The sequence below is a fragment of the Emys orbicularis genome, chromosome 10 (assembly GCF_028017835.1).
Source record: "Emys orbicularis isolate rEmyOrb1 chromosome 10, rEmyOrb1.hap1, whole genome shotgun sequence".
Lineage (NCBI taxonomy): Eukaryota > Metazoa > Chordata > Testudines > Emydidae > Emys > Emys orbicularis.
The window spans coordinates 11,711,883-11,738,526 of record NC_088692.1 but is presented as its reverse complement, the minus strand read 5'-3'; the positions used below and the strand labels follow the sequence as shown (position 1 = coordinate 11,738,526).

The 26,644-nt window shown below is 40.9% G+C and overlaps 1 protein-coding gene across 1 annotated transcript in view; it reads right to left on the bottom strand.

Annotated features, from left to right (window-relative positions):
• Window positions 1-26,644, bottom strand: part of MAD1L1 (mitotic arrest deficient 1 like 1) — a 560,284-nt gene that overhangs the window by 371,923 nt on the left and 161,717 nt on the right. Inside the window, exon 12 of the mRNA XM_065412141.1 lies at window positions 1,889-2,033. Within this exon, the coding sequence (XP_065268213.1) occupies window positions 1,889-2,033 (145 nt within the window). The remainder of the gene's footprint in view (window positions 1-1,888; window positions 2,034-26,644) is intronic.

The following is a 26,644-nucleotide window of genomic DNA, read 5'->3' as shown; positions in this document are numbered from 1 at the left end:
CTGCCCTAGCTCTGACCGTGCGTGTGGTTCTACACAAAGGATCCCATATAATCCAGGACAAAACAGATTTTCTGAGGACAAAGTTATCCCTTTCTCCTTTGAAGTAGCTCAGATGAAATATTCTACAACACACTGAAAGCTTCAACTTTCAAAAAGCAAGTTTATTTGCTATGAATTCAGGTAGGACATTTCCAGTGATTTCTCCTTTTCTGTGAGAAATAAAACCACAGAGAAGAACAAATCAAAGGGGCTCCATGTCTTCCATATAGAAATTAGGATATGGACCACCACATGGTATGTTGCAGGGAACGGTCTGTGATCTTTCAATCCAGAACTTTAAAAACCAATCTGTATCCTATTGTTCTACCACAAAACATATTTGTCAGCTGAAGAGTGGAAATAGGCTAACAAAAGAAATATTTTGGTAGTTTACTGGGCAACTGTTTTTATAACTGCTTGCTCAGGTCTGACACTATTCTGAAGAACCTGTTTCTTGTTTAATTTAAATTAAGATGGTTAAAAGCAGCATTTTTCTTCTGCAGAATAAAGTTTCAAAGCTGTATTAAGTCAATGTTCAGTTGTAAACTTTTGAAAGAACAACCATAACGTTTTGTTCAGAGTTACGAACATTTCAGAGTTACAAACAACCTCCATTCCTGAGGTGTTCATAACTGAGGTTCTATTATATATCTATATATCTATATATAGTACAGGTATCTAAAGGCTGCCAATGTCTTATCAAGTACTGTATTCTTTTTCCGAATACCTGGAATTACCCAACTATGTCTACAACCACAGATATCCCATTACAGCCCATACCAAAACCAGAAGTGTATAGGGCTGGGAAAATCCTGTCTATGCTGCTTGTCGTCTCAGTGAGCCAAGGGGAGAAACGGTTTCCTCTCGTAGTTGCCAGCCACTCAGAATGCAATGCCTGCCACAATGTGTCAAGAAAAGCGACAGCAGTTCTGTCTCTTTCTCACTTACTGGACTCTCCATGGTATCAAATACTGCAGCCAGAAAGAGATTTAACTAATATCCTCTTGTGAAACAGCTGCTTCACGCTCCAGAAAGCCCTGCTTAGTACACTATACATCACAGCCTCATTGGCTCAGCTTTGACACGGAATTACAGAATTGAGCACAGAACAATTAAGGCAAATCAAGATCCTATAGTCAACATTCTAATTTCAAGACTGAAGCAGTAGCAGCACAACATCTCCTTTCTTTTATTTTTTTTTTGGTGGGCCACATCCCTGTACTATGCTGGAAAGAATTACTCTGCCTAATTTCAACCTTCAAATCCAAATAACGCATCTATTTAATAAAGCTGCATCACCACCATCCTCACTATATCTTGTGCATTAGCTCTCATTGAGCTGAGCTACCACATAAACTTATTACCTTCATCTCTCCTTCCTACTGTCTTGCTTCTCCCAGCTATTGGCACATCTAGTTTAGAGCCTGATCCAGCAAACATACATGTGTGTAAGTTTGCTCACGTGACCAGCCCTATTGACTTTTATGAGATTGCTTAGAGAAGTGAAGTTAAACTCCATTCAGTGACTCAGACACAAATACACCTATGGTAACATAGACTTAACTCTCTTTCCTAACACAGATGCCAAGGATGACATTAAGAGGTGTGTCACCTACATAACCGCAGCCTACACAAGCACCACGCACCAGCACTGACACTCGTGTATTTACTCTGAGCAGACCCAAAGACAAGACTTAAGTCATTGTTACAGCATCCACTACACTGAGACCAAGTAGTACTGAATCATCAACTACAAAGCAGACAAGGAAAGAAATAAGAGGACTGCAGGAACAGTATCTACGGGTGGGGAGAAGGGTTTGCATTCCTAAATTCTGTCCAGATGCCATACCTTGGTAAGCAGTAGCACTCGTTTCTGCAAGCGTCTGACAAGACCTTCATGCTGCTCACGTTTTTTCTTCTCATCCAGTAGCTGGCTCTGGATCCGTAATACCTCTTCCTGTAGCTGGTGCCGAGCCTTCTCTAATATCCTGGCACTAAAAGACAGAAGATACCTGTCAGATCTTAATATTACCTCATACCCATGTAGGTCAGAAAAACTTAGGGGAGGTACTAATAGCAATGGAACACATTATCAGCATTTTTTTCAAAGAGATATTAGAAATGGCCAATGGCCAAGCTTACTGCTTAGCCCCAAAACAATTATATTGCTTTACATATACAAAGTCATAAAACACTACATATACTTTACACTGAAAATCGATTATTTTACCTTTGGATAAATACTTAACTCTTCAGCGTCAGTGTAATAATGGATCTTAGACATTACCACAACTTTTAAATATTAACTAGTTAGAGAAGTGATTGCCATTAAACCTGATCTGCATTCAAGCATAGCTAATATTTGGTTAGTAATTGTGGCAACTATCCATGTGGTGTTCTTGCCAGCAGCCTAAGCTGGCACATAGGTTGTGTTCCTGTGACTGGGTAACAGCACTTATTTTGCAACATGAACAGAACTCCCAACCATGCCTGTGTAGCCGATTTCCCCTTCCTCTCAGCTCTCTGTGCAGCAAGGCATCTCAAACAGCATTGACCGACATGCTCTTGAAGCTGCTCTGTGCGCATATCCTCTGGGCTCCCTATTCCTTGCTGAGGCACTGGATAGCTGTCTATATTCACCCATAATGCTCTAGTACAAGCAGTTAGGCATTATAGTAGATGTTGGCAACAAACCTGATTCATGAAAAAAAGTTGCACTATAGGAATAACTCAGCTTTATTTAACTCAGGCAGAAGAGAGTTTCACAACCAGAGTACAAAAACAGTTGTATTTTCAGTGTGAACAAGCCCTGAAAGTGAAAATTACTGTGTACCAAACACAAAACTTCAAGCAGACTAAAAGCACCAATATCAGGTGCTCTTTATCATTATAAATCAAAAGAAAATAGATGAAATATCCTTCAACAAATAAAATATCACCATTATTCAGGAACTGTTTAGATATGTCAGAAAAGTGGCACTCCTACATCCTGATTGCCAGAACAATTTATTCTCTTTGGGAATTTTACTGGGAAATTGCCATAAATCCACAATCCGTGATTTCCCGACCTCTGATCCTTCCCTCTAACAACAAATATGCATTTTAAAACTCTAGATTAATTAAAAGGCTATTTAAAGTTCCAGTTTAATTTGGAACCATTCACAGACCAATTTGATAATCCAGCAGTGTGAAACAGATTCTTCACTTGTGTATTCAGGTGGGAAGTTCATTAAGAGGGCTTTAAATCTGCATTTGAAAATGAATAATTTAATTACCAGAGTCCCACTATTACCCTGGCTCTATTTTAATTAATTAGTTACACAAAAAGAAATCGGTGCTCAACAGCATCGTCTAAATTGATGGGACATAGATGGTGTCTGCCTCTCACTAACAGGCTGATTCCCTCTCCCATCATAAGCTCCGTGCAAATATCCCAAATTCATTGGGATTTTAATAGAAATATCAGCATTTTTCCTGGTCAGCAATCAAGGATTCCAGATGGTAAATAGAGAATCTAATTTTTGTTGTGTTCATTTTTTGGATAAATCCACCATTACATTATAGCCTTCTGCAAATGTGCAGAAATCAATCTCTATCAAAAAGATATTCCTCAGCTGTCAACATTAGAAAGCCCGATTCCAGTCCTCTAATACTATGAAACATGATCAAGAATCCTGTGGGAAAACAGAGTACCCAGAAAGTATAGAACACATCAGGCTATTAACATATGATGAGTACCACATTAATAAAACTATTGTAACCCTTTGGAGACTAGAGAAACACTCAAACATTTATTGTCAATCTGGAAAGTTCTACTGTTAAATACCAATTTCACAAAAAATAAAATAATAAGAATAAGAATAAAATCCTCCCATGCACATTTCAAATTACGTATGATCCAGGGTGAATAACAATGCAAGACCCACCCATTGTCTGACATGATATAGAAATCCTCTCCTCCCTGCTAAATTTACTGGTTAGGTTTAATCTACTGTTCCAGACCTGAGCCCAATGAAGGGTTTGTTTGTTTGTTTTAATTAAACTGTGTGTATATCCCTCAACGTTTTGACCTGCTTTTATAAATCCTAAGTGCACTGACTGATATTTTCTCACTTGATGCTCAGAATGAAAATAGATTCCTGCCTAGTTTCCTTGTTAGCATTAATAAAAAGTGTTTACAGGGAGAGCACACACATCTAGCCCCGTGTGCTCTTCCTCAGTTGCAGTATGGGAGACAAATGAGTAAGCATAGGAAGAATACAGCAAAGTAAATGGCCACATGAGCAGATTGTCCATTTCTTCTGCATTCAGTGGTGTTAAGAGGGAAACTGAGGTAGGTCATTTAGGCTTTCGGTCTCAGGTCAATTGTGCTGGTCAGTTAAAATTTAAGTGTGGGAAGCTGATTGTCCAAGGGAAAGTAATGCAATTTCATTCCTCTGGACTGAGTTTTAGTATTCATAGGCTACCACACAATAGAAAAACCAATATTTAAAGTCCTCAGAAGTCTTCCAACACACCACAATCTGGACTTGCCTAAGCAAAGATTGAGTCATTAAGAACAGACTGGTAATTCTACCAAGTAGTACAGCGATCATAACAGGAACAGATGTCTTCTATAAACTAGGTGGACAATATCAAACTTACCCTCCCCAGTGACACAAATAGGATTCAAAGCCAGGTTTACGGCAACAAACTCCATTATGTCACTACTCCCAGACATTCTTCTATGCTGATGACATTTCTGGCTCTTTAATGCCACTCACTCACTCAAACCAAACTAATTTAAAAAAATCAAAATTCCCAAAGTTCAGTTAAACGCTGAGCATGCTGCCACTTTCCAAAACCTTTGCAAGTTCAAAGTAAATCATCTTGGCCTTCACATGGAAAATTTGTTTCTGTTTATCAGTCCCTATGCTCCTTGCCCCATCCACTGAATGAACTGCCACGAAAGCTTATGCTCAAATAAATTTGTTAGTCTCTAAGGTGCCACAAGTACTCCTCGTTCTTTTTGCTGAACTGTTGAGAAGCTCTCCTCATACTTCGCTCTTCCTTTCTACTCTTAAATATAATCTTAATGATAAAACTTCACCTTCAAGACCATACTTAGCCTTTCAAAGAACAGCAAAGGCAGACAATGAATATAGCAGCTAAGATACATTTTAATAACCTCCTTAAAAATTACAAAAGCAGCTGTCAGCTCTCCTTCAGTGAACCATAAAACTATCGTTGTTTCTATCATTGAATCTTTTCAGTAACCAACCTAACACCCAACGAATACTGCGAAAACCACCACAGAGGGCAAACAAGAAGCTAGAAATATTGTTCTATACAGCCAATCAGGGAGAAAATCACAGGCCAACCACAGTGCACCGATGTCAAAAAAAGGGAACACAGTGCGAGTCATGCAGCAACTCAGAAGAACATGGTACAGAGACACATTGCCAGGGACAGCAGATAGGAAGAAAAGTGACAAACAACAGTGCACTGACCACATTACATACTATGGATGCTAAAAGTACCGTAAAAAAACAGAGGGAAAGAAGATGTCAGGGACATAGAAAAAGGAAAATGTAGGAGACAAAGGCACTGCAAGAACTACAGAAGCAAAGGTAAACAGGTCACATGCCACACACTAACAAAGAGATAAAAGAAAAGCCAGGTGTGCTGCAGCAATACATTTGCTAGAGGAAAGTTATTCCCCAAATCAGGATCCAGGCTATATACATCCTTCACACAGTGTCTGTCCATCTATAAATGGCAAGAGAAAACAAAGGGACCTAAATTAAATGAGAGACTGGTAAATAAGATTTAAGTAAGCTGAAATGTCCCATTCCCTTTCCTGTTTCTCCCCCATTTTATAAATCAACACTAGAGAATGAGAGGCCAAATTGTAGCCCATCAAGATTTCATGTTGCCGACTTGACAACAGAATATTTTTGCCTGTAGCCCACCTGCATGGATCCTATCACATCTGGTCCTCTCCAATGAGCCAATGATTTTGTGTTGAAACAGCTCAGTCTCCAAGTCCAGATACAACAATCCTGTATCTTTTGCATGTGGCGTTGTCTCTGGTTAAACTATCAGGATATGAATGACCAATACACAGGACAATAGGGGCGTGTAAGAGCAACAAAATGTTGATCAGGTAAGAGAAGGCCAAAGAAAATGAAAAGGAAGGATAGCGAAAAAAAGAGCATAAGGGAAAAACCATGAGGTTGAGATCAGTGAGACAGAAAATTTTTCCCATGACAAAAAAAAATTCTGTGGTCAGACATTAAATGCTGCCTTTTTTTTTTTTTTTTTAAATGGGACAATGCCAGTGTCAGGATACTGCAGAAGCAACAAGGTTGCCTAAATCAACATATCTTAAGGCAGGCCAACTAGAAAACAAACATTTGAAAGGAGACCTTATTTGATATAAAACCATTCCAGATTGCATATTTCCTTCATACCCGGAGGTGGGGATCCAAATTCAGCTTCTTCTATTGGCACTATTCTGCTTCCCCTCTTCTCCACTCACCTGTCAATCATCTGTAATGGTGGTGCCCATCACTGTTCTCCACCTGGAAGTTACCATCACACTGCACACCAATGGAAGGTGGTGAGGCCCATAACTACCCCATCTACTACTCAGATAGTTTACCTTTGTAAAGGACAGTAACAATAACGAATATTGTTAATAGCTTCAGCATAGTATCTTAAACTAAAATCACTGTGTAGGTCAACATATGCCAGAAGGTTTGGACACACCAGCTTTAGAGCTATAGAAAATACCAAATGCACTGTATAATAAATACATTATGTAGAACCTGCAAAGGAGTCAGGAGGAAAGGAACACCCCACCTGCCTACTCTATACTAACTCCACTTTCCTAAACAAGCACTGGTCTAGTCATCACCTATCATTCTGCCTTTCATAAACCCCAAATTACCTGAAAGGAAACAGTTCACATCACTCCATTGTCCTACACACAAGGAAGTCTTGAGTCATACTAGGATTAGAAATAAAGGAACCTTGTAAGGACAACTCTTTTACTGACATGGACAGATGCAGTGAATAAAGAGCAGGCCGGCATTCAGAACTTTACTGTTGTACAGAAAGTATATTTCATCTTTGACATTTCAGCACCCCGTGACAGGTTGCCCCCCTTCAAGATACCACCTGATGTGCTGAGATACCATGGAGCCCACCTGTTCTGTTAGCATACGCCCCCTTTAACCTGTCTTGCTGAGCCAGGCTCCTAAACCTCCTCTAGCACACACACAAGCTGGGTCACACCCTGCTGCAGAAAGACACAGACACTGAGATCGGCTCTGGGAAAAATCAGCTTAAGGGACTTGCCCCAGCACAGCTTTAAAAGTAGCCATTCTTCAACAAAAAAACTTCAAAAACAGACTTCAAAGAGAAACTGCAGAGCTACAGTTCATTTGCAAACTTAACACCATCAATTTGGGCTTGAATAGGGACTGGGAGTGGCTGGCTCACTACAAAAGCAATTTTCCCTCTCCTGGTATTGACACCTCCTCATCAATTATTGGGAGTGGACCACATCCACCCTGACTGAGTCGGCCTTGTCAACATTGGTTCTCCACTTGTAAGGTAACTCCCTTCTCTTCATGTGCCAATATATATTTATGCCTGAATCTGTAATTTTCACTCCACGCATCTGAAGAAGTGGGTTTATTACTCACAAAAGCTTATGCCCAAATAAATCTGTTAGTCTTTAAGGTGCCACCGGACTCCTCATTGTTTTTTTAAGGGCTTTTGCTATACCAGAGAAGTGTGGTCAATTGGCCTGATCACATGACTGGGAAACAGGAACACCTGTGTCCTACCTCTGCACTGCTAGCCATGCCACACAGGGAACCTGAACCTGAGACCCAATTTTAAAATGGGGATAATACCTCTGAGTGGGAGTTGTGAGGGTTAATCAGTCCATGCTTGTGAAATTCTTTAAAAATAAGCAGCCCTAGATAATTGTCAAGCTTTGCTATTATTAGTAGTAAACATTGTCTGGACTAAGGAGCACACTGACCAACATTTTCAAATTAATTTCAGGGAGAATTGTGATGGTGGGTGGGCCAAATTTTCAGTGTGTAGCGTAGCTATCTGGTCCACGGGGCTGCAGCGCCACTCTGGCAGGGGCGGCTCTAGCTTTTTTGCCGCCCCAAGCACAGCAGGCAGGCTGCCTTCGGCGGCATGCCTGCTGCGGGAGGTCCGCCGGTAACACGGATTCAGAGTACCCACTGCCAAATTGCCGCCGAATCCGCGGGACTGGCAGACCCCCCACAGGCATGCCGCCGAAGGCTGCCTGACTGTTGCCCTCGCAGGGACCGGCAGGGCGCCCCCCGCGGCTTGCCGCCCCAGGCACGCGCTTGGAGCACTGGTGCCTGGAGCCACCGCTGCACTCCGGTTTCATCCAGCAAAAAGGTCATCAGGCCATTGTCTGGGTGGCCCCTCCACTCTGACTTCACAGCATATTCTGATACACATGTATGGCTGATGCATAGGACTCTGGGTAATGTAGAAGAATTTTTGAATTTGGCATAAATGGATGCTTGTAGTTATGTGTATGTGGGAAATAACATGATTAAATCAGGAGTCAAGAGGTTTTTGGTTGTAAAGAAGAATCTCCCTGATTTACAGGAGACTTGGTCAATCAGCTAAGTGGTATCTGACACACAACTCAGCAGAGGAGTTGAGTGACTTGTTCAAGGTGACCCAGTGAGCCAGATACAGAACCCAGCTCCCTTGGTTCCTAGTCCGTGCTTTAGACAATGGGTCACACGGAACTGGGTCCCTTTGGATATCCAAACCTTTGGGCCCTGTGTACTTACTCCCATGGGTAACAGTGATTGGAGAGAAAAGTTGGCCAACTTCTCCCCACCTCTTCCCAACAGCTGTGTGCCAATAAGGAAATACAAGGAGTCTTCAGAGAGTTTGCCATGTTTAGAAGTGAGAACCGCCTGTATCTTCTCTTTCAGTTATCACTCCAGCCATCAGGGACGAAGCATTCTGTGGAGGCCTTGGGAGCCTGGGCATGTGAAAGCAAAATTCCTGAGAAAGGAAAGTGAACCGAAAAACACTTCAAGCAAACAAACAAAAGGAAGTTCAAGAGAAACCCTGTTGTAACACAAGCAGCCTTTCTGCAGCTGGCTTTATTTGCACCATCTAATTCTGATTCTAAATGCTTCAGAGTGTCACTACGGTTTTTCTTTTGAAAACAAAAAATCAAAACAACTAAAACCAAGAGAATGAAAGAAAGCAAAGACTGGAATAATTACTAATCAAAGGAGAAGCCCATTTATGGGATGGCGAAGCCACCGGCCAGCTCTACCCAGTAATTTTTCTCCATGTCACCTCTGATGAGTTTTATATTTCTAACATTTCATCAATTTGCATCACCAAATTCAATTTGCATTCACAGATAAACAGAGAGAGAACGGTAAATACTCTCATCTGACCTTGAAGTGTGAGAGAGAAAATTGCCCTCGCAATTTCAATTCAATCCCAACCATAATGAATAATGCAATTTGCCCCATCAGTTACCAACCAGTAATCACACACTTGTGTGCTGGAGGAACACACTTTCATGCCAGGCAGGAGACGAAGAGAGCCAGTGCCTGACACTTTTTGTCCTGAGCTCTTACCAGCCCTGTTGCACTTCCCTGCCAGTACTGTTCCAGCCAACTGTCTGTTCACAGGGGGATAATGCCCCGAGAGAGGCACCATTGCACAGTTCTGCCTGGAGGATCTCAGCTGACTGCATTGTTGAAGTGGAGACTGAGAGGGCTATGTCCCACAGAGAGATTATTTTCTCACCCCTTTCACAATTCTCTGTTAACAGCACTGGAGGGAGGGGATAAAATGGGGACCAGCCACGGCCACCTTTTTGGACCCAAAACTATGCAGGGGGCTTCCCCTATTCTAGAGGCACTAAGATGCAAGCAGTGCTTTCTCCCACAGGGAAAAACTGCAGAGAGGAGCAAGCCAGAGACTTGAGCGAATAGGAGCAAAAGCAGAAACCTCTAGACAATCAGAGAACTTTCTACAATTTTGGCAGACTCTCTTTTACCCTGTGATAACTCTTCATTCCACCCTCTCCCTCCCTATCTTCTCACCTCAGTTTCACCCCATACCTGCCCCTCTCGCTTCTCTTCTCCCCTGCCCCCCTCACCCCTCCTTCCCTTCTCTTTCCACTTAACAGATCCCCTTCCTAACTACACCCACCACACACCCCAAAAAATGTGGAACTAACATGACATTTGCTGCCATCACTTTGTTCACTCTGCTTGTGTGTTCTAGCTCTGCTCACACCCTGCAGATCTTGTCTATCTATAATGTAAGCTCTTTGGGGCAGAGATTGTCTACTACTTTACAATGCATGGCACAATGCGGCCTCACTCTTGGGTGGCCATTAGGCATTACTGTAATAAATATGATTATAATAATATTAGCTGGGAATTTCCTTGTACTGCTCCAAATCTGATGAACACTCTCCTTTTCCTCCAGCTGTCAGACCCAGAACTCAAGTCCACAGTGTCCATGTAAAGAGGAGATGCACAGGGCTCAAAGATCAAGAACAACTGAAAATGTTCTAAGATTCTGTTATAGAGTCAAAGTAATACCTACAGTGAGAGGAGGAACATCATTCTGGAAAGGGCAGTCTGAGAGTTGAGGAGGCTGCAGGGTATAAAGGGGGAGGGGACTGACAGAGAGAGGAGTGAAGAACAAAAATCTGCCTGGAGGTTGGGAATGAAAGGAGGAGGGAAATGGGAAAACAGAATTGACTTGTCAGTAAACGAATCTGTTGAAATTCTACACTCTTGACAATAGGATAATAGCTTATTTCAATAAAATAAAGAGAGGGTCAGAAAGTGTTTGGATGATAAAAACAAAACCTTAAACCCTCCATTGCAATCTAATGACAAGGAGCCCTTACAGACTCGTGACTCATTACTGCTTAATGAAGGCTCCACACAACTGTCTGTGATGACCTTTTCCAATCAGACTTCATTTCCAATGCGTATTATAGTATTCCAGCATGAAATGAGCATCATACACTGCTGTTCACTCACATTTTTTAGCTGAATGCTTTTCTTAGGCTACTGAATGCATTTATAGAAACAGAATTTTCTGAAAGAATACTTGAAAAATTATTCTTTGACAACTGGGACTTCAATCATAATTCTGAGTAAAATGCAAGACTATTGCCCAGGAACTAAACACTGGCCTTTTGTCTCTAAAAGTCTGACTCAAGATGCAATAAGTATGAATATCACAACTAGAGTGACGAGCTGTCCCAATTTTATAGGGACAGTCCCAATATTCGGGGCTTTGTCTTATATACATGCCTATTATCCTCCGCCCCCGTCCCGATTTTTCACATCTGGTCACCCTAATCACAACCGAGTTCCTAATAGATACTTGTCCACAACAGATAACCAGCGCACAATTAGGCACCACTGACAGTATCTGTCCAGAATAGATGGTTAGGATCAAAGTGCAGAGATGATTGGGAAAGCATCTGGTTAACTACTAGAAATGCTTACATATAGTCAGTGTTTTCTATCCTTCACTTTCATAGCATCAAATTAATTTCACTACATATTTCCCTCATCCCTTCATCCTCCCCAGAAAATCAAAAAGGGCTTTCACTTGTTTGGACAGCAGTGACTGAAGCCACTTTCTGAACTTTATAGCAAAGCAGTCCAGAGTGACAGTAACTGCACTAAATATAGCAGCACAGGAGGATGTTGTGCTATTTAAAAGTAATGAATGAAGAATATTAAAAAAAAAAAATTAAAAACAGCCAATCAAACAAAAGCATGCTAAAAGTCTGCTTTGTCAACCACTGGGCAACTCTGGATTTCACAACTTATACCTCCCAAAGAAGTCACTCCAGAACTCTTTGGGACCTCCGTTAAATTTAATATTGCCCTGCACCAGCATCTGCACCTGTGCAAACTGAATGTAACATTACCAGGTCGGAATGGTAGCATTTTATGCCCAGGGTTAAAGTAAAGGAGGTAGAGTGGATAGTTCCCCCACCTCCTTGGCTGGTGCAGCAAGAGCTACCTAGCTTGTTGCAATCTATTTTAACCACTTTTCACATCCACTTTACACAGCTATAAAGGTGGATGAAAATCAGGCTTTAAGTGTCTGGTATCAGCCATCCAGTAAAAGAGAGCTGGAATCTGTCCAAAGGAGAACAATCTGAATGAGTATCAAACTGATTACACTGGTCTACAATTTTTGAGAAGTCGTCTGCTTCAGAGATAAAATGTGCTATTTATTATGTATTTTGATGCGCTGAATTCAAATATGACAATTAAAACAACTGATTGGCTACTGTTTCTAAGATATTTAAGTTTTTACATTTTATGTCTATGTATATTGTGTAGATAGTAGAGTTTTAATCATAAATTGTAAACCTAGATCTTTTCATGTGTTTATGGTTGCTTTACATGATAATATTTCACCTGTCCTGTTTATGTAATACTTTAAAAATCAGCAAAAGGGTTATATAAATAACATGTATTATGAAACAAAAGGCAAAAAACTATTCTGTACATAGTTTAGTCCTATTCAGTGTCTACTCGGCGCTTCTTGGCTTGTCTCTTGTATTCATTAAATGGAGCATCTCTTGTCACTGTCCAGCAATAGTCTGCAAGCATTGATGGGCTCCATTTGCCCTGATAGCGTTTCTCCATTGTTGCAATGTCCTGGTGAAATCGCTCGCCGTGCTCGTCGCTCACTGCTCCGCAGTTCGGTGGAAAAAAATCTAGATGAGAGTGCAAAAAATGTATCTTTAGTGACATGTTGCAACCAAGGCTTTTGTATGCCTTGAGGAGGTTTTCCACCAACAACCTGTAGTTGTCTGCCTTGTTGTTTCCGAGAAAATTTATTGCCACTAACTGGAAGGCTTTCCATGCTGTCTTTTCCTTGCCACGCAGTGCATGGTCAAATGCATCATCTCGAAGAAGTTCACGAATCTGAGGACCAACAAAGACACCTTCCTTTATCTTAGCTTCACTTAACCTTGGAAATTTTCCACGGAGGTACTTGAAAGCTGCTTGTGTTTTGTCAATGGCCTTGACAAAGTTCTTCATCAGACCCAGCTTGATGTGTAAGGGTGGTAACAAAATCTTCCTTGATTCAACAAGTGGTGGATGCTGAACACTTTTCCTCCCAGGCTCCAATGACTGTCGGAGTGGCCAATCTTTCTTGATGTAGTGGGAATCTCTTGCACGACTATCCCATTCGCAGAGAAAACAGCAGTACTTTGTGTATCCAGTCTGCAGACCAAGCAAGAGAGCAACAACTTTCAAATTGCCACAAAGCTGCCACTGATGTTGGTCATAGTTTATGCACCTCAAAAGTTGTTTCATGTTGTCATAGGTTTCCTTCATATGGACTGCATGACCAACTGGAATTGATGGCAAAACATTGCCGTTATGCAGTAAAACAGCTTTAACACTCGTCTTCGATGAATCAATGAACAGTCTCCACTCATCTGGATCGTGAACGATGTTGAGGGCTGCCATCACACCATCGATGTGGTTGCAGGCTACAAGATCACCTTCCATGAAGAAGAATGGGACAAGATCCTTTTGACGGTCAAGGAACATGGAAACCCTAACATCACCTGCCAGGAGATTCCACTGCTGTAGTCTGGAGCCCAACAGCTCTGCCTTACTCTTGGGTAGTTCCAAATCCCTGACAAGGTCATTCAGTTCACTTGTGTTATGAGGTGTGGTTCAGAGGAGGAGGATGGGAGAAAATGTGGGTCCTGTGACATTGATGGTTCAGGACCAGAAGTTTCATCTTCTTCCTCGTCCGACTCAAGTGAGAATGATTCTGGTGCATCAGGAACCGGCAGTCCTTCTCCGTGGGGTACTGGGCGTATAGCTGATGGAATGTTTGGATAATGCACAGTCCACTTTTTCTTCTTTGACACAACTTTCCCAACTGGAGGCACCATGCAGAAGTAACAATTGCTGGTATGTTCTGTTGGCTCTCTCCAAATCATTGGCACTGCAAAAGGCATAGATTTCCTTTTCCTGTTCAACCACTGGCGAAGATTTGTTGCACAAGTGTTGCAGCATATGTGTGGGGCTCACCTCTTGTCCTGATCTCCAATTTTGCAGCCAAAATAAAGGTGATAGGCTTTCTTAACCATAGTGGTTATACTGCGCTTTTGTGAGGCAAAAGTCACTTCACCACAAACATAGCAGAAGTTATCTGCACTGTTCTCACAAGTACGAGGCATCTCTGCTCACTTTGGCTAGACAGAAATGTGTCCCTTTGCAAAATCAAACACTGACAAATAAGAGAGCACGACACTGTATGATTTCTAGAGCTGATATAGGGCAATTTGTTCAGCAGAGTGATGTAAGCTTCGTTATGATTGCATCATCCATGACTTCTGGGAATAACATGATGCAATTCAGATCATGTATGACGCAATACCAGCTTCAGATTGCATCATTCATTGTTTTGCCTAATAAGCAAGTACTGTCCAAACCCAGTCATAGATTTATTCATAGATCCAGTCAAAGATGTATTTTAGTCATTTCTGGTTTAAATTGAGATCCCTTCCCTTTATAACGTACTTATCCTCCACCATTCCCAAGTCAAGGGTCGTATATACTGACCCAATAGCATATCTTGAAAACTAGAGCCAATCAACAATTTTAAGCATCATTTTCGTTCTCAGTGACCCAGAATTAGTAAAGTTTGACTACATTTATTTCAGAAGCATTTTGGCTGTAGAGCAGTGTTACCTGTAGTTGAGTCTGTTTGAAATGACTCGCACTTCTACAAGCCCACTTTTCACAGATCCTGGCTACACAGTGCAACTACAATCCCTCACTCTGCTTGCCAGTTATGCCCCAGATAGCTAAGCATAGACAAACCCTTTCTCAAAGCCACCACATGTTGTAGTGGCAATTCTTTCTAGTATGGAACGATAGGATCCAATGTTATAGGATGCTAAATTAAAGAACAGTTAATGGAATCCTACCCGCCCCTACTCCCCAAGAAGCTCCAAATGCATAGCATGCCTTATATGGCCCAGAAAAATAGAAGCCCAAGGTCACTTGTGTTACTTGGGTCTTTCACAGGGTTGACGCTTCTTGCAAGTTACCCGCAGGGCACAAAGCCCTACCCACTGCCACTTCATCCCACCCAACTGGCCTAAAGAGCCTTTTAAACCAACACCAGGCTAAAGGAATAAACTATCGTGTATAGAAGAATGAACGGTCAGAGCAACTAAATTCAGAGCTCAGTTACATCAATTCTACTGCATCCATATTTCTAAATGACTAATAAAACAACATTATATACCATGATGCCTCCCAGCAATGAATATTTCAGACAGAAATCAGTCAGGAGGAGGAGTAAACAGCCCTTACATTGAGATTTTATGTTTCAAGATCTCTACTGGATGAGCAGAAAGGTCAGGCTCTTTATTTTTCTGTGACGCTGTGATAAGAAGGTGAACTTCGGAAATGTAGCATCCAAAACATTGAAGGCAGATGAAAGCACGGGGCATCCTGGATGCAAATCTCTCCTAGAGTCAATTGCTGTGGTTTTATCTACTGCAGAAACATGTACGTATATTTATTAATACAAAAAAACCCACCCGTTTGGAATCCGCTTAGCAACACACAACATTCCTGACAACCCACAAAAGCCAGGAAATTAAAATAGTACATACCCTCTATTGCTCCACCCGTAAGCACACCTCTTACCATTACCAAGACGACCATACACCACAAACCACATACACCATACTGTTAATTCTCCCCTTGTCTGCATACATCCCTTTATCAGATTATTCTTACCCAACTCTTGTAGTTTTGAATGATGGGCATAACAATTGGTGGTTTGGGAAGCCGTTAGTTAAGTAACCGGGTACATGCAGAAGGTCAGGTAAAAGGGTAATAGAAGACTGGTGTTGGTAGGAGACAGAGCTAAGATTGTGGTGCCTGGTCTGTTGCATACAGTACTTAGGATAAGGGTAGTGGGTAGAGAAGTAGAAATTCTGTCCCCAAATCAATCATGCTAATCTGTGCCCAGCCCCCAATCAGGTTTGTGTGCACAGCACAAACATTCTGGTCTAACGGGATTAATGGACAAAAAGGACTCTGAATCCAATCTTTTTTTCATTATACCTGCCCCCAGATTTACTCAGGATCCATTTCTCGCTATGACATTTTGTGTAGATGGACAATGTTCTTTTTAAGACATTTCAGTCAACAAATGAACAAAGAAAAGAAGCCAAGGAAAAATCTCAGACAGAGCCCAACTAACAACATTCTACTTGCCCAAGGTATTGATAGCTGTTTCATTATCACAATACCTTGTCTCAGCCCACACAGTAAGGCTAAGAGTAGATTAGTGCCTGGCTTGAAAAACTTTAAGGCCCTTTACTTATATCTTTAAAAACAGTTCTCTATTTCATCTTTCTGGAGGTAAAGCAGAGAAGGAACATAATTCTGCTGCCAACCTTATTTTTGTAATAAAACCCTATTGCAAGGAAGAAGAGTTATTTTCCCTCACTCACATCCTGAAAGTGTGTGAAGGTGGGAATATCCAGGTCTCCACCTGTAAAGAAGAGTGTATGTGTGCCTTAAATGAGAGTGTTCATGTGCCAGCAAAGCACTTACACAAGGGGGAAATTTTGTTACAAAATGCAATAAAAAACTACAACAGGAATCCACACTGCTCACTCTCTGGAGATATCCAACATCCCAATTAGCAGCTCTGATATTTCTGTACCCTACATCTCCCACAATCAATACAGACACTTTGGCAGCCTACAGTTGATTGTCTATGCTCAGCTCTCCCTTCGATTGCCACCTGTGTTCCATTATAATCTCCCCTGCTGCCTCCATTGTACCTGATTAATAAAGCCCATTCTCCCTGTTTATTTCCTTATTGATTTTGCTGTCCCCTGCGTAAGCAAGAGAAGTCAATGCAGTGAGGGGTAGCACTTGCTTGGAGACCTCACCATACAAATGCCTCCTGAAACCTCATTTTTCCCTCACCCTGCATAATAGGGCTCTGGGGTTGAAGGCACTTCTAGGTATTGGCATTGTCATAAAATGTTCCTTGTGTCCTACTTCACTGCAGCTGACAAACCCTCCACTCGCTGTCAGTGCGCTAATGAAAAAAGAAAACTTCTAAATAGCTTCTGATATTGCAAAGTGAAAAGGAGAAAGTGAGCTATTTGAGCAATGTTTCCATTTGATTCCCCACACCCTTAAAGAACCAAGAAGAAACAGGGAATGCTCCTGCACAATCACTGTATCAGCCAAGCGGCTCAGTTATTAATCTCTACCTCCTCCGTGTTCCCTGTCTTGGGGGCCTGGAAAGTTGACACTTGACTTGAAAAATGCCAGCCCTAAGTAGTTTATTTCCTTTTGAACTTTAAGAACTGACTGAGACAGGAGTGACCTTTAAAAAGGCAGGGTTAGTTCCTGTAGGAATTGATAAAAGTGTTCTCGGCTTACACAGTAGGGAGAGCTACTAAGCAAACCTCCTATACAAACACCCACTTCTCACCACAGGCAAGCAGAACATAATACTCCACCAATGTTCCATCAGTTATGGGACACTAGATTGGAGACCTGGTGACCCAATTTGCAAGGCTTGAGAAAAGAAGATGAATTGTGCAATGATAATCCTATAATCCAATTTAGAATGAGTAAACTCTAGACAGCAGTCATAACCTCAGAGAAACAGTGGTAGATTAGGCCACAAGACATCAGAACCTAGAATCTGGAACCAAACCACTACAACTAGAAAACAAAATAAGACCAGTGTGATTGTTTCTTGTAGTGTAGGGCAGGGCACCAGGAGTTAGGACTCTGATTCTATTTTTGAATAGTTAACTGACTTAATGTGACCTCGGCCAAGTCACAATCTCTGTGACTCAGTTTGCCCATGTGTAAAAAGGGAGTGATCGTATTTTATATGGTGCAAACATTCTGTAAAGCTCATTCATGTTCTTTGAAGAAAGACACTATGGAAGTGCGAGACAAATAATAGATAATGCTTTTTGCCACACTAATAGCCAGAACACTCCCCTCTTCAAGCCCACCATATAGTTAACCCCATCAGATGCTCAACTAAAGGCAATTCAGGAGTTTTGTTGCAACAAGAAGACAGGCTAAGAGTTCTGACAAAAGGAAATTCATGAGGAGCATATCTGGAGCTCAAATGGATATGGGAATACACCTCTACCCCAATATAACGCGACCCGATATAACACGAATTCTGATATAACGCGGTAAAGCAGCGCTCCGGGGGGGCGGGGCTGCGCACTCCGGCGGATCAAAGCAAGTTCGATATAACGCGGTTTCACCTATAATGCGGTAAGATTTTTTGGCTCCCAAGGACAGCGTTATATCGAGGTAGAGGTGTATATTGAAGAATGGCAAATAAGCTTGTTTTTCTGGCATGTTAATAGTACTTACAGCCTATATAGCGTTTTGAATTTATAAAACGCTACACAGACATTAACTACGTACTCCTCACCACATTTCTGTAAGGCAGGTAGGCATCACCACCCTGTCAGTGTGGAATGTAGGCACAGAAGGATAAGGGAGTTGCCCAGGGTCACACAGCAAGTCATTGCAGAGCTGGGATTTAAATTCAGGAGTTTTTGGTTACTGATGATGTCAAATGTTCTAGATGATGATGCCTTCTAGAATTTAAGGATCTAGTAATCTCAGAAAACTCCAATGGACAGTATGAATTATTACTCTGCCATCAGTAGTAGCAGAAAAGAAATGCTTCCAAATTAGGATGAACCTACTTAAGGAGACATGACTTTTCCAAGGAGTTCCCAAGGCTGCTCTGGCCAACATGTGCTATTTCTTTTCTAAATATAAAGTTTATTTTAGACTCTCCAAGCAAACAGACAGACAGCCGTACAACATAGGTTGAAGTTATTGATAATAAAACCAACCTGTCAGCATTTGTATAGTTTAGTCCGAAGCCTTGAGAAAAATTAGGAGAGGAGAAAGGGAAGTGGTAATTTGTTCTGGAGATGGGATCAGAGTCATAAAGGAAAACTGTAGTTTTCAGTCAGGTATATTATTTCAGAGGGAGAGATTTTCAAAGGTCGAACCTAACCCACATTGCAAGTCAATGGGAGTTTGGCATCAAACTGCTATTTGTGCTTTTGAAAAAGTCTTCCCCCAAGTATCAGAGCTGCACTAAGAGTATACATATAATACTTTTCAATCCACCATTTTTAGAAATAGCTGTCATTGTTTTATCATGTGTGGTACTGCCATTTTCTGACTGATACTTCAGATTGGGCTTTCTGCTGAACAGGTGATTGCTGTGGGTCACAGAAAAAGGTGCTCACCACTGGAATGCATGAGAAAAGCTTACACTTTCCAAGCTGTTGTACAATCAATTATTTTAAATGGTTGATTTAACAGTGTTTAGCCACCAACTTTTGTTGTGAGTCACAAAATTACAAGTCTGAAAAACATAAGCCCGATGCATAGTGAGTTTAGTTAACCTCTGTATGGTGGTTTGAAAATGTAAAGCACTAGTTTTCATACTGTAATTGTATAAGTATTATAAACTACATTTCCTTGGTCTTAACCCACATATGACTAAACATTAGAGGGCAACAGGAAATTGCCATCTTATTATATGATGTGTTTCAAGATTTCTTCTTTCTAATTGGAGATGGAAATTAAGGTGATTAATAACAGTGCAGTTTTCCTTTAGCAAGCTCTCTCTCCATATCAATTCTCTCAAGCAAGAAGAAAAAAATCGGAGGGGGGGGGGAGGGGGCGCGCGGAGGGGATTCTATTTTACTTTATTCACAAGAATCTGGACTCACTGGAGAGAGAAAGGCAGAAAAAGTGAAGTGGGTGGGTGATTTGGGTAAAATGATGGTGTTTCTAAAAAAATAAAGTCTGCTGGGTTAAATAATTCTTACATGCAATTTCCTGAGTGCAGTTTTCAAAGAAGGAAACACTTATTCTACCCTAGTTGCTCTTCTTAAATGAGACAAATTGGTTGTTGTTGGGTGTGTGTGTGGGGGGGGGGGGTGTTCCTTCAAGAGGAAGGTGCAGGAGGAAAGTGGGAAGAAGTATTCAGCAACTCGGCATCCTGCACTTCACATCCTCTCCAGTCACTTTGCAGAATGGCAGGAGGATTTGCAACTGCAATAGGTTAGAGTTACTGCAGATACTTCAGAAGGGTCTTAGGGACTCAAACCAGGGGGTTGGTATTCTCCTGGCCTTTTACATAATGACTGAGACAGAAAACAAGTTCTGCAAAGAACAAACAGCTCCAAGAGCTCCAGCTTAGGCACAATGAGCAATCACGCTCTGTCTCTTTCATTACTGACAGCCTACCGACAGGATTCAACAGTGCTTTGACTGGAGGGACTAGGGAATGCACCGATTTCCATCACTGGTGCATTTATACAGTTACTGCCACAGTTGCAAATTGTGATATCACTATCACTGGAGCTCAAACAACAAATCACCAAAGAAATCAGGCAGGCGAAGCAGGCTAGTTAAAAAGGAGAAAGCTTCTATCTATACAATTTCTTTGTTGAAAATACCTTTAAAGTATTGCCATCTGTCTGTGAGATTATCACTCTCAAAATCTGGATTCATACATTACAGACAGATATCTGCTACAGCAAATGTGCCAGATTGCATGTCTCTACTCCAAACCTTAAAATATGTGTTAGAACAAATGGATGAATTAACAGTTTCATGAAACTGATGTAAGAATTAATAGTTTCATGAAACCATAAAAATATCCATTTTTTTAAATAATTAAAATTCTTCTGAGTCTTGCACAAATACATTAAACCAGCCATCTTATCAAATTCATCAACCCAGTGAAAAAAGAATTAGCCATTGTGTGAAAACAATGAAGGCAATTCCAAGCTGAACTATGGTTGGTTTCTAGCAAATATATATATAATGATTTCAGGAGACAATTACAAACTATGGGAAAAGACATCACCCCACTAATCTCTCACTGGAACACAGGTGAGGTTGTTCACAGACTGAATTTTGGTTATGGCTAAACTTCATCTAAAAGGTACTATGATGCTCCAAACAGAGAGCTCTGCGGCTGGGAAACTCTACATGAGCTCTGTGATGAAAGCAGTCAAGGATTTGTGAAATGCTCCTGTAAGTGTTCTGCATAAAAATGCTCCAGTGTTAAGGGTAACTCGCAATGCAACTCTGAATGCCATCACTATTGGTCAAGTTAAAAACACAAGTGAGGCCTTGGCTACACTGGCGCTGTACAGCGCTGCAACTTGCTGTGCTCAAGGGTGTGAAAACGCCCCCCTCCCTGAGCGCAGCGCTGTAAAGCGCCAGTGTAATCAGCGCCTGCAGCGCTGCACGCAGCGCTGCAAGCTATTCCCCTCGGCAGCGCTGTGAATCCCCAAGTGTAGCCAAGGCCTGAGCTGACATACTGAAGTTATGCATATAGCTTTTCATAGCTCTGAAATCAGTTTTGTAAAAGCTACTGGCATTACCAGTTTGTCAACTCATACAACCAGTCAAAGTTCTTTCCCGTGGCAGGTTACTGCCATGGTTATCTATCAGACAAATCACAATCACAAAAGTTATATACTTTTCACATGTTCAATGTATTCTACAAATAGATGTTTTAGTGTAATGCAAATCTGCTTGACATAATGGTCAGATAAGTCAAACAACTTCACAGGAATGTTGTCAGTTTAATGCAATTGTTAAATATCTTCAATAAACAAAAGTTCCACACAGAATTATTTTAACCAGTTTAATAAAATAGCCCTCGTTCTACCAAATTCATAAATCTGATTAGAGGCTAATGATTTCATGGCTCCAATAAACAAAATTACTGATTGTATGTTTTTTAAACGTGAGAGAATCATTTTAAAGAGATGCTATAAACTTCAAAATTATATGTTATAAGCTTTACATATGTTGTTTATAAAACTTTGGATTATGTTACGTAAATTTTAAAAACCCAATCTACTTGTCTTTATTGGTGCTATATCTTTCACTTCCCTCAGCAATGAAAATCAATTAAGTCAGCTTCACTTTTGTTTATCATCTTTCACTTTCATCAATGCTCCAATATCTGTGTTTTTAATATGGATGGGGAAATTGTTTAAAAACAACTGCTTTCATTTTTTACAAAATATGTGGAAACATTTCTATTAGCTGTAGGTTATTGCAGAGCTTATTTTTGCAAAGAATTTTATTTAGAGTCAAATTTAAAATGAACACTTTTCCTTTAATGTTTTCTGAACAGAACTGAAATTTCGTGAATCCAGTTCTTTTAAGGGGTTTCTAAAACAGTTAATTTCATCCATTGGGGTGATGTATATGTTATAAAAAAAAAAAAACATTACCTTGAAATAAGAGAATGCAGATTCCCATATGGATAATAATCCTTAACATTTACATAGCACCAAATGCCGTACAATTAAAAAACTTCTGCTCACCTGAGACAAGTCATTGTATTTATTTATTTTTTAAAACAGACAAGTAATGTGTCGTTAGCTTTTTCATTATCTTCAACAGGATAAGGATATACAAGTAAATTTTGTGCTGGGTAAATTTTCATGGCATATTGCAAGGTTGAACTAATTTGGGCAACCTGAAGCTGAATATTGTCTCTAGAATGCAAGAAATACTCACACCCAAGTTAACCACGTGATACAAATTAAAGACAGATAAATGGCCCTCAGCATTCTAGTGCAGTTGACACATCAAAAGCAATTAAAATAAAACTTTGTAATGGTATCCAGTACTTTTAACATCTAGCATCTCCATGCACACAAAGAAAGAAAGAAAAAAAAGCTAGAGAAACAATAATGCCCCATGGACCACTCTATACTACAAACCTATTGCCAGCTTCCTTGTAGGTGTAGGAAAAACCTTCACTGAGTCACCAGTCATCTAACAATTTCACCTTGTCATCTCCCATCTTACACCCCAAACTGCTACTGCTTGGCCCCTAGTAGTCAACAGTTCTTTTATCCAAAAAGACCTGTCAGTGCCAAATATAAGATCCAATATCTTCACCCAGGGCAGACACACTCAATGACATTTTCTTTCCCCCTTCCACAAATTGAAGATGGAAAGTGTAACTAAATCAGTGTCTTCAGCATCTTTGTTTAAAATAGGATGCTCTCATTTAGTCTACAACTTCTTATGCACATTTAAGAACTGTTATAGGCTAGTCCAAAATGTCCTCAGGTTCTACTTGGTTTAAAAATGTTTTTTTAATCCACCACTCAATCAAGAGAAGTGCCAACAATTTGGTTTGAAACAGCAAATACAATTATAAGCTCCCCATGAGGTCCTACAATAATCAGTTAAATAGCAAATACTACACTCAGCACTGTGCACATTCCTCCTGCCCTTGTAGATGCCACTGCAGAAGCAAGTAATGACAGTAGCCATGTTGGCTTTCACTCCATTAGAAGCATCAAGAAAGGCGTGTGTGTGTGTGTGTGTGTGTGTGTGTGTGTGTGTGTGTGTGTGTGTGTGTGTGTGTGTGAGAGAGACAGAGAGAGAGAGAGAGAGAGAGAGAGAAACACACACAGATATTCGTCATGTAGAAATTGAACAAATTAGTCTGGGAAATATTTCATTTTCAAGCTTCTGTAAGAGCACTGGAAGCAATAGTGTTAAATATAGTCAAACCTATTTTTATAAAACTAGTTAACAATGTATTTTAATTGGTATCTTAATCATTCAGCCAGTAAACAGCAGCCTGAAGAGAGAAAAGCAAACTAATCCATACAGCAGCATGACCAATCTGCACTTGCTTTCATGAGACTCCCTGCTGAATCTTGCAAACAGAGATCAGTTTCACATTATTTAATTGCTGTTATTCTCACCTGTTTCATAAGTGAATGGTGGTACAGAAACAGGGAAGCCAAGGCCTGCAAAGCTGGTGGGGTACTGTGCTCAAAAAGTAACACCTGAATTGACTGAAAGGTAAGGAGTGCGAGTCTATGGGGGAGACTAGGGCCCTACATTTTCAGGGAATGACAACAGCCAATTTTGGATGCCTTCGTTTTTGAGAGCTCAAGTTATATTGGCCCCAGTTTTTCAAAAGTCCTGAGCACCCATAAATCCAGTTGAAATCAATAGGAGTTGTGAGTGCTCGGCACTTCCGGAATTCAGACCCTGGGTTTGACACCCAGAAACCAAGGAACAAAGACCTAGTGGTTACTTTTGAAAATGTGGCAGTAGTTTTAAATATTAAGGGAGCAAAACAAGGGCTAAGAGCAAATAATAACTTCAGTTGCCTCGGGTTTTTGCACAACTGAATTTAAGATTTAAAATATGTACTACCTTGGTTTCACCTGTTGGTACAGTAATCTGTGGCCATGTTACCTAAACCCCAGTTTACATTTAGAGAACAGCTCCGATTGCTGAACTTCTAGTCTAATCTTAAAAGTACACAGATGTTATGTTTAAATTCCAGCTCTTACTCTTTTTTGGCTTTGTACACAGACAGGGTGCTTGGTTGGTGTGCCTTCACCCAAGGCATTTCAGATCAGGATTCAGACTAAGATGGTACTTGGGGATACACCACAACAGAATTTCTCCCTTGGCCCTATCCATTTCTCCAGGATTTTAAAGGCTGTTTAGCTTAGGCCAGGTCTACACTAACCCCCCCACTTCGGACTAAGGTACGCAAATTCAGCTACGTTAATAACGTAGCTGAATTCGAAGTACCTTAGTCCGAAGTTACCGCGGTCCAGACGCGGCAGGAAGGCTCCCCCGTCGATGCTGCGTACTCCGCTCGCCGAGCTGGAGTACCAGCGTCGAAGGCGAGCACTTCCGGGATCGATCCAGGGCACTTCCGGGATCGATCCGGGATCGATTTATCGCGTCTTAACCAGACGCGATAAATCGAACTCAGAAAACCGATTGCTTACATCCGGACCCGGATGTAAGTGAAGACGTACCCTTATAGTCCATATGGTTGGGAAGGTAACATGACAGATATATAATCAGTACAGCCTTAAAGTCTGCACACATAGCTCAAAGACAAATGTGAAATTCCCCATTAATCTAGTGTGTTAACTGTGAAGAATAGTAATGATAATTAATTATACTGAAATGTAAATTTCAGAGCTGATAATTTTAGTGGAAACATCCAGCTTCTCTGATTGTGGTTGGGGCCTAGCATGGAGAGTGGAACTGAGATTTCATTGGCACAATCACTCCCTCTCACCCATACAATCTGACCTTTTCACAGGATATCTGAACTCACACCAAGTGAAATAAACCAAACACACTCCAACTGGCAGACCTAGAACACGCCAGACCTTTTGAATCAGTCTCCAAACTTGTCCATTTGCTAGAGAAATTGTCCATTTCAAGAGAAATAATCTCAGACGCCAGGGTGAAACAGATCACCAGAAACCAGGGAATAGTGATGACTAAATTCTAGTGTAGGATTACAGGGAAGATCACATATAACATGATTTTCCTCAGCTATGCATTTTTCCATAACTGTTGCACCTTAAAATATGACTTTGCATGTCATTGAGTGAGTTGTCTGGTGTCACTACAACCATGTGGTCAACTAAAAATTCTTCTTTAGATGGTGTAATTTCTGGCTTGATAAGCCAGATGTCTTTACAATATCTGTGAAGGTACAGTGAGTCTAATAGGCTACCTTTCGATTGCTTTCTCTCGCAAATGGACAAGTGTAGAGACTGATTCAAAAGATCTGGTGTATATCTCTCAATAGCACTGTGTTTCAAAGTTCTATAAGTAATGACTGAGTGCTTTACCAGACCAGGCAAGAATGATGCCAATTTAGTCCATTTCATTTTCCCCACACAGTAAAGAAGCAACTTTCTGCAATGCCAGATAAAATAGACATGCTGAAAAGAAGCCACCTAAATGTGTATTTCCCACAAAAGGAACCAAATTAACTATGAGAAAGTCACTGAAGTGATCAAGATGAAAGTACAATTTGTGGTATCAATGGTCCCTCTGAAGGGTTTATAAATGCCAGGACTGTGGGATGGGAGTAGAGGCGAAACAAATTTGCCCTCTCCTATCTTGGCCAGTTAAATGGCAAACATCTTTAAACTTGGTGCCTTTTGCTTCTTTACATCACTGACTTTTTTTCCTACCTTGGCTTTTTATGTTGAATATTTTAAAACTGAAGTAAAAAAAAAATGTATATTTTCACAGAATCAGAGAATCGTAGGATTGGAAGGGACCTCGAGAGGTCATCTTCTAGTCCAGTCCCCTGCACTCATGGCAGGACTAAGTATTATCTCTAGACCATCCCAGACAGGTGTTTGTCTAACCTGCTCTCAAAAATCTCCAATGATGGAGGTTCCACAACCTCCCTAGGCCATTTATTCCAGTGCTCAACTACCCTGCCAGTTAGGAAGTTTTTCCTAATGTCCAACCTAAACTGTGTTTGCTGCAATTTAGGCCCTTTGCTTCTTGTCCTATCCTCAGAAATTAAGAACAATTTTACTCCCTCCTCCTTGTAACAACCTTTTATGTATTTGAAAATTGTTATCATGTCCCCTCTCAGTCTTCTCTTCTCCAGACTAAACAAA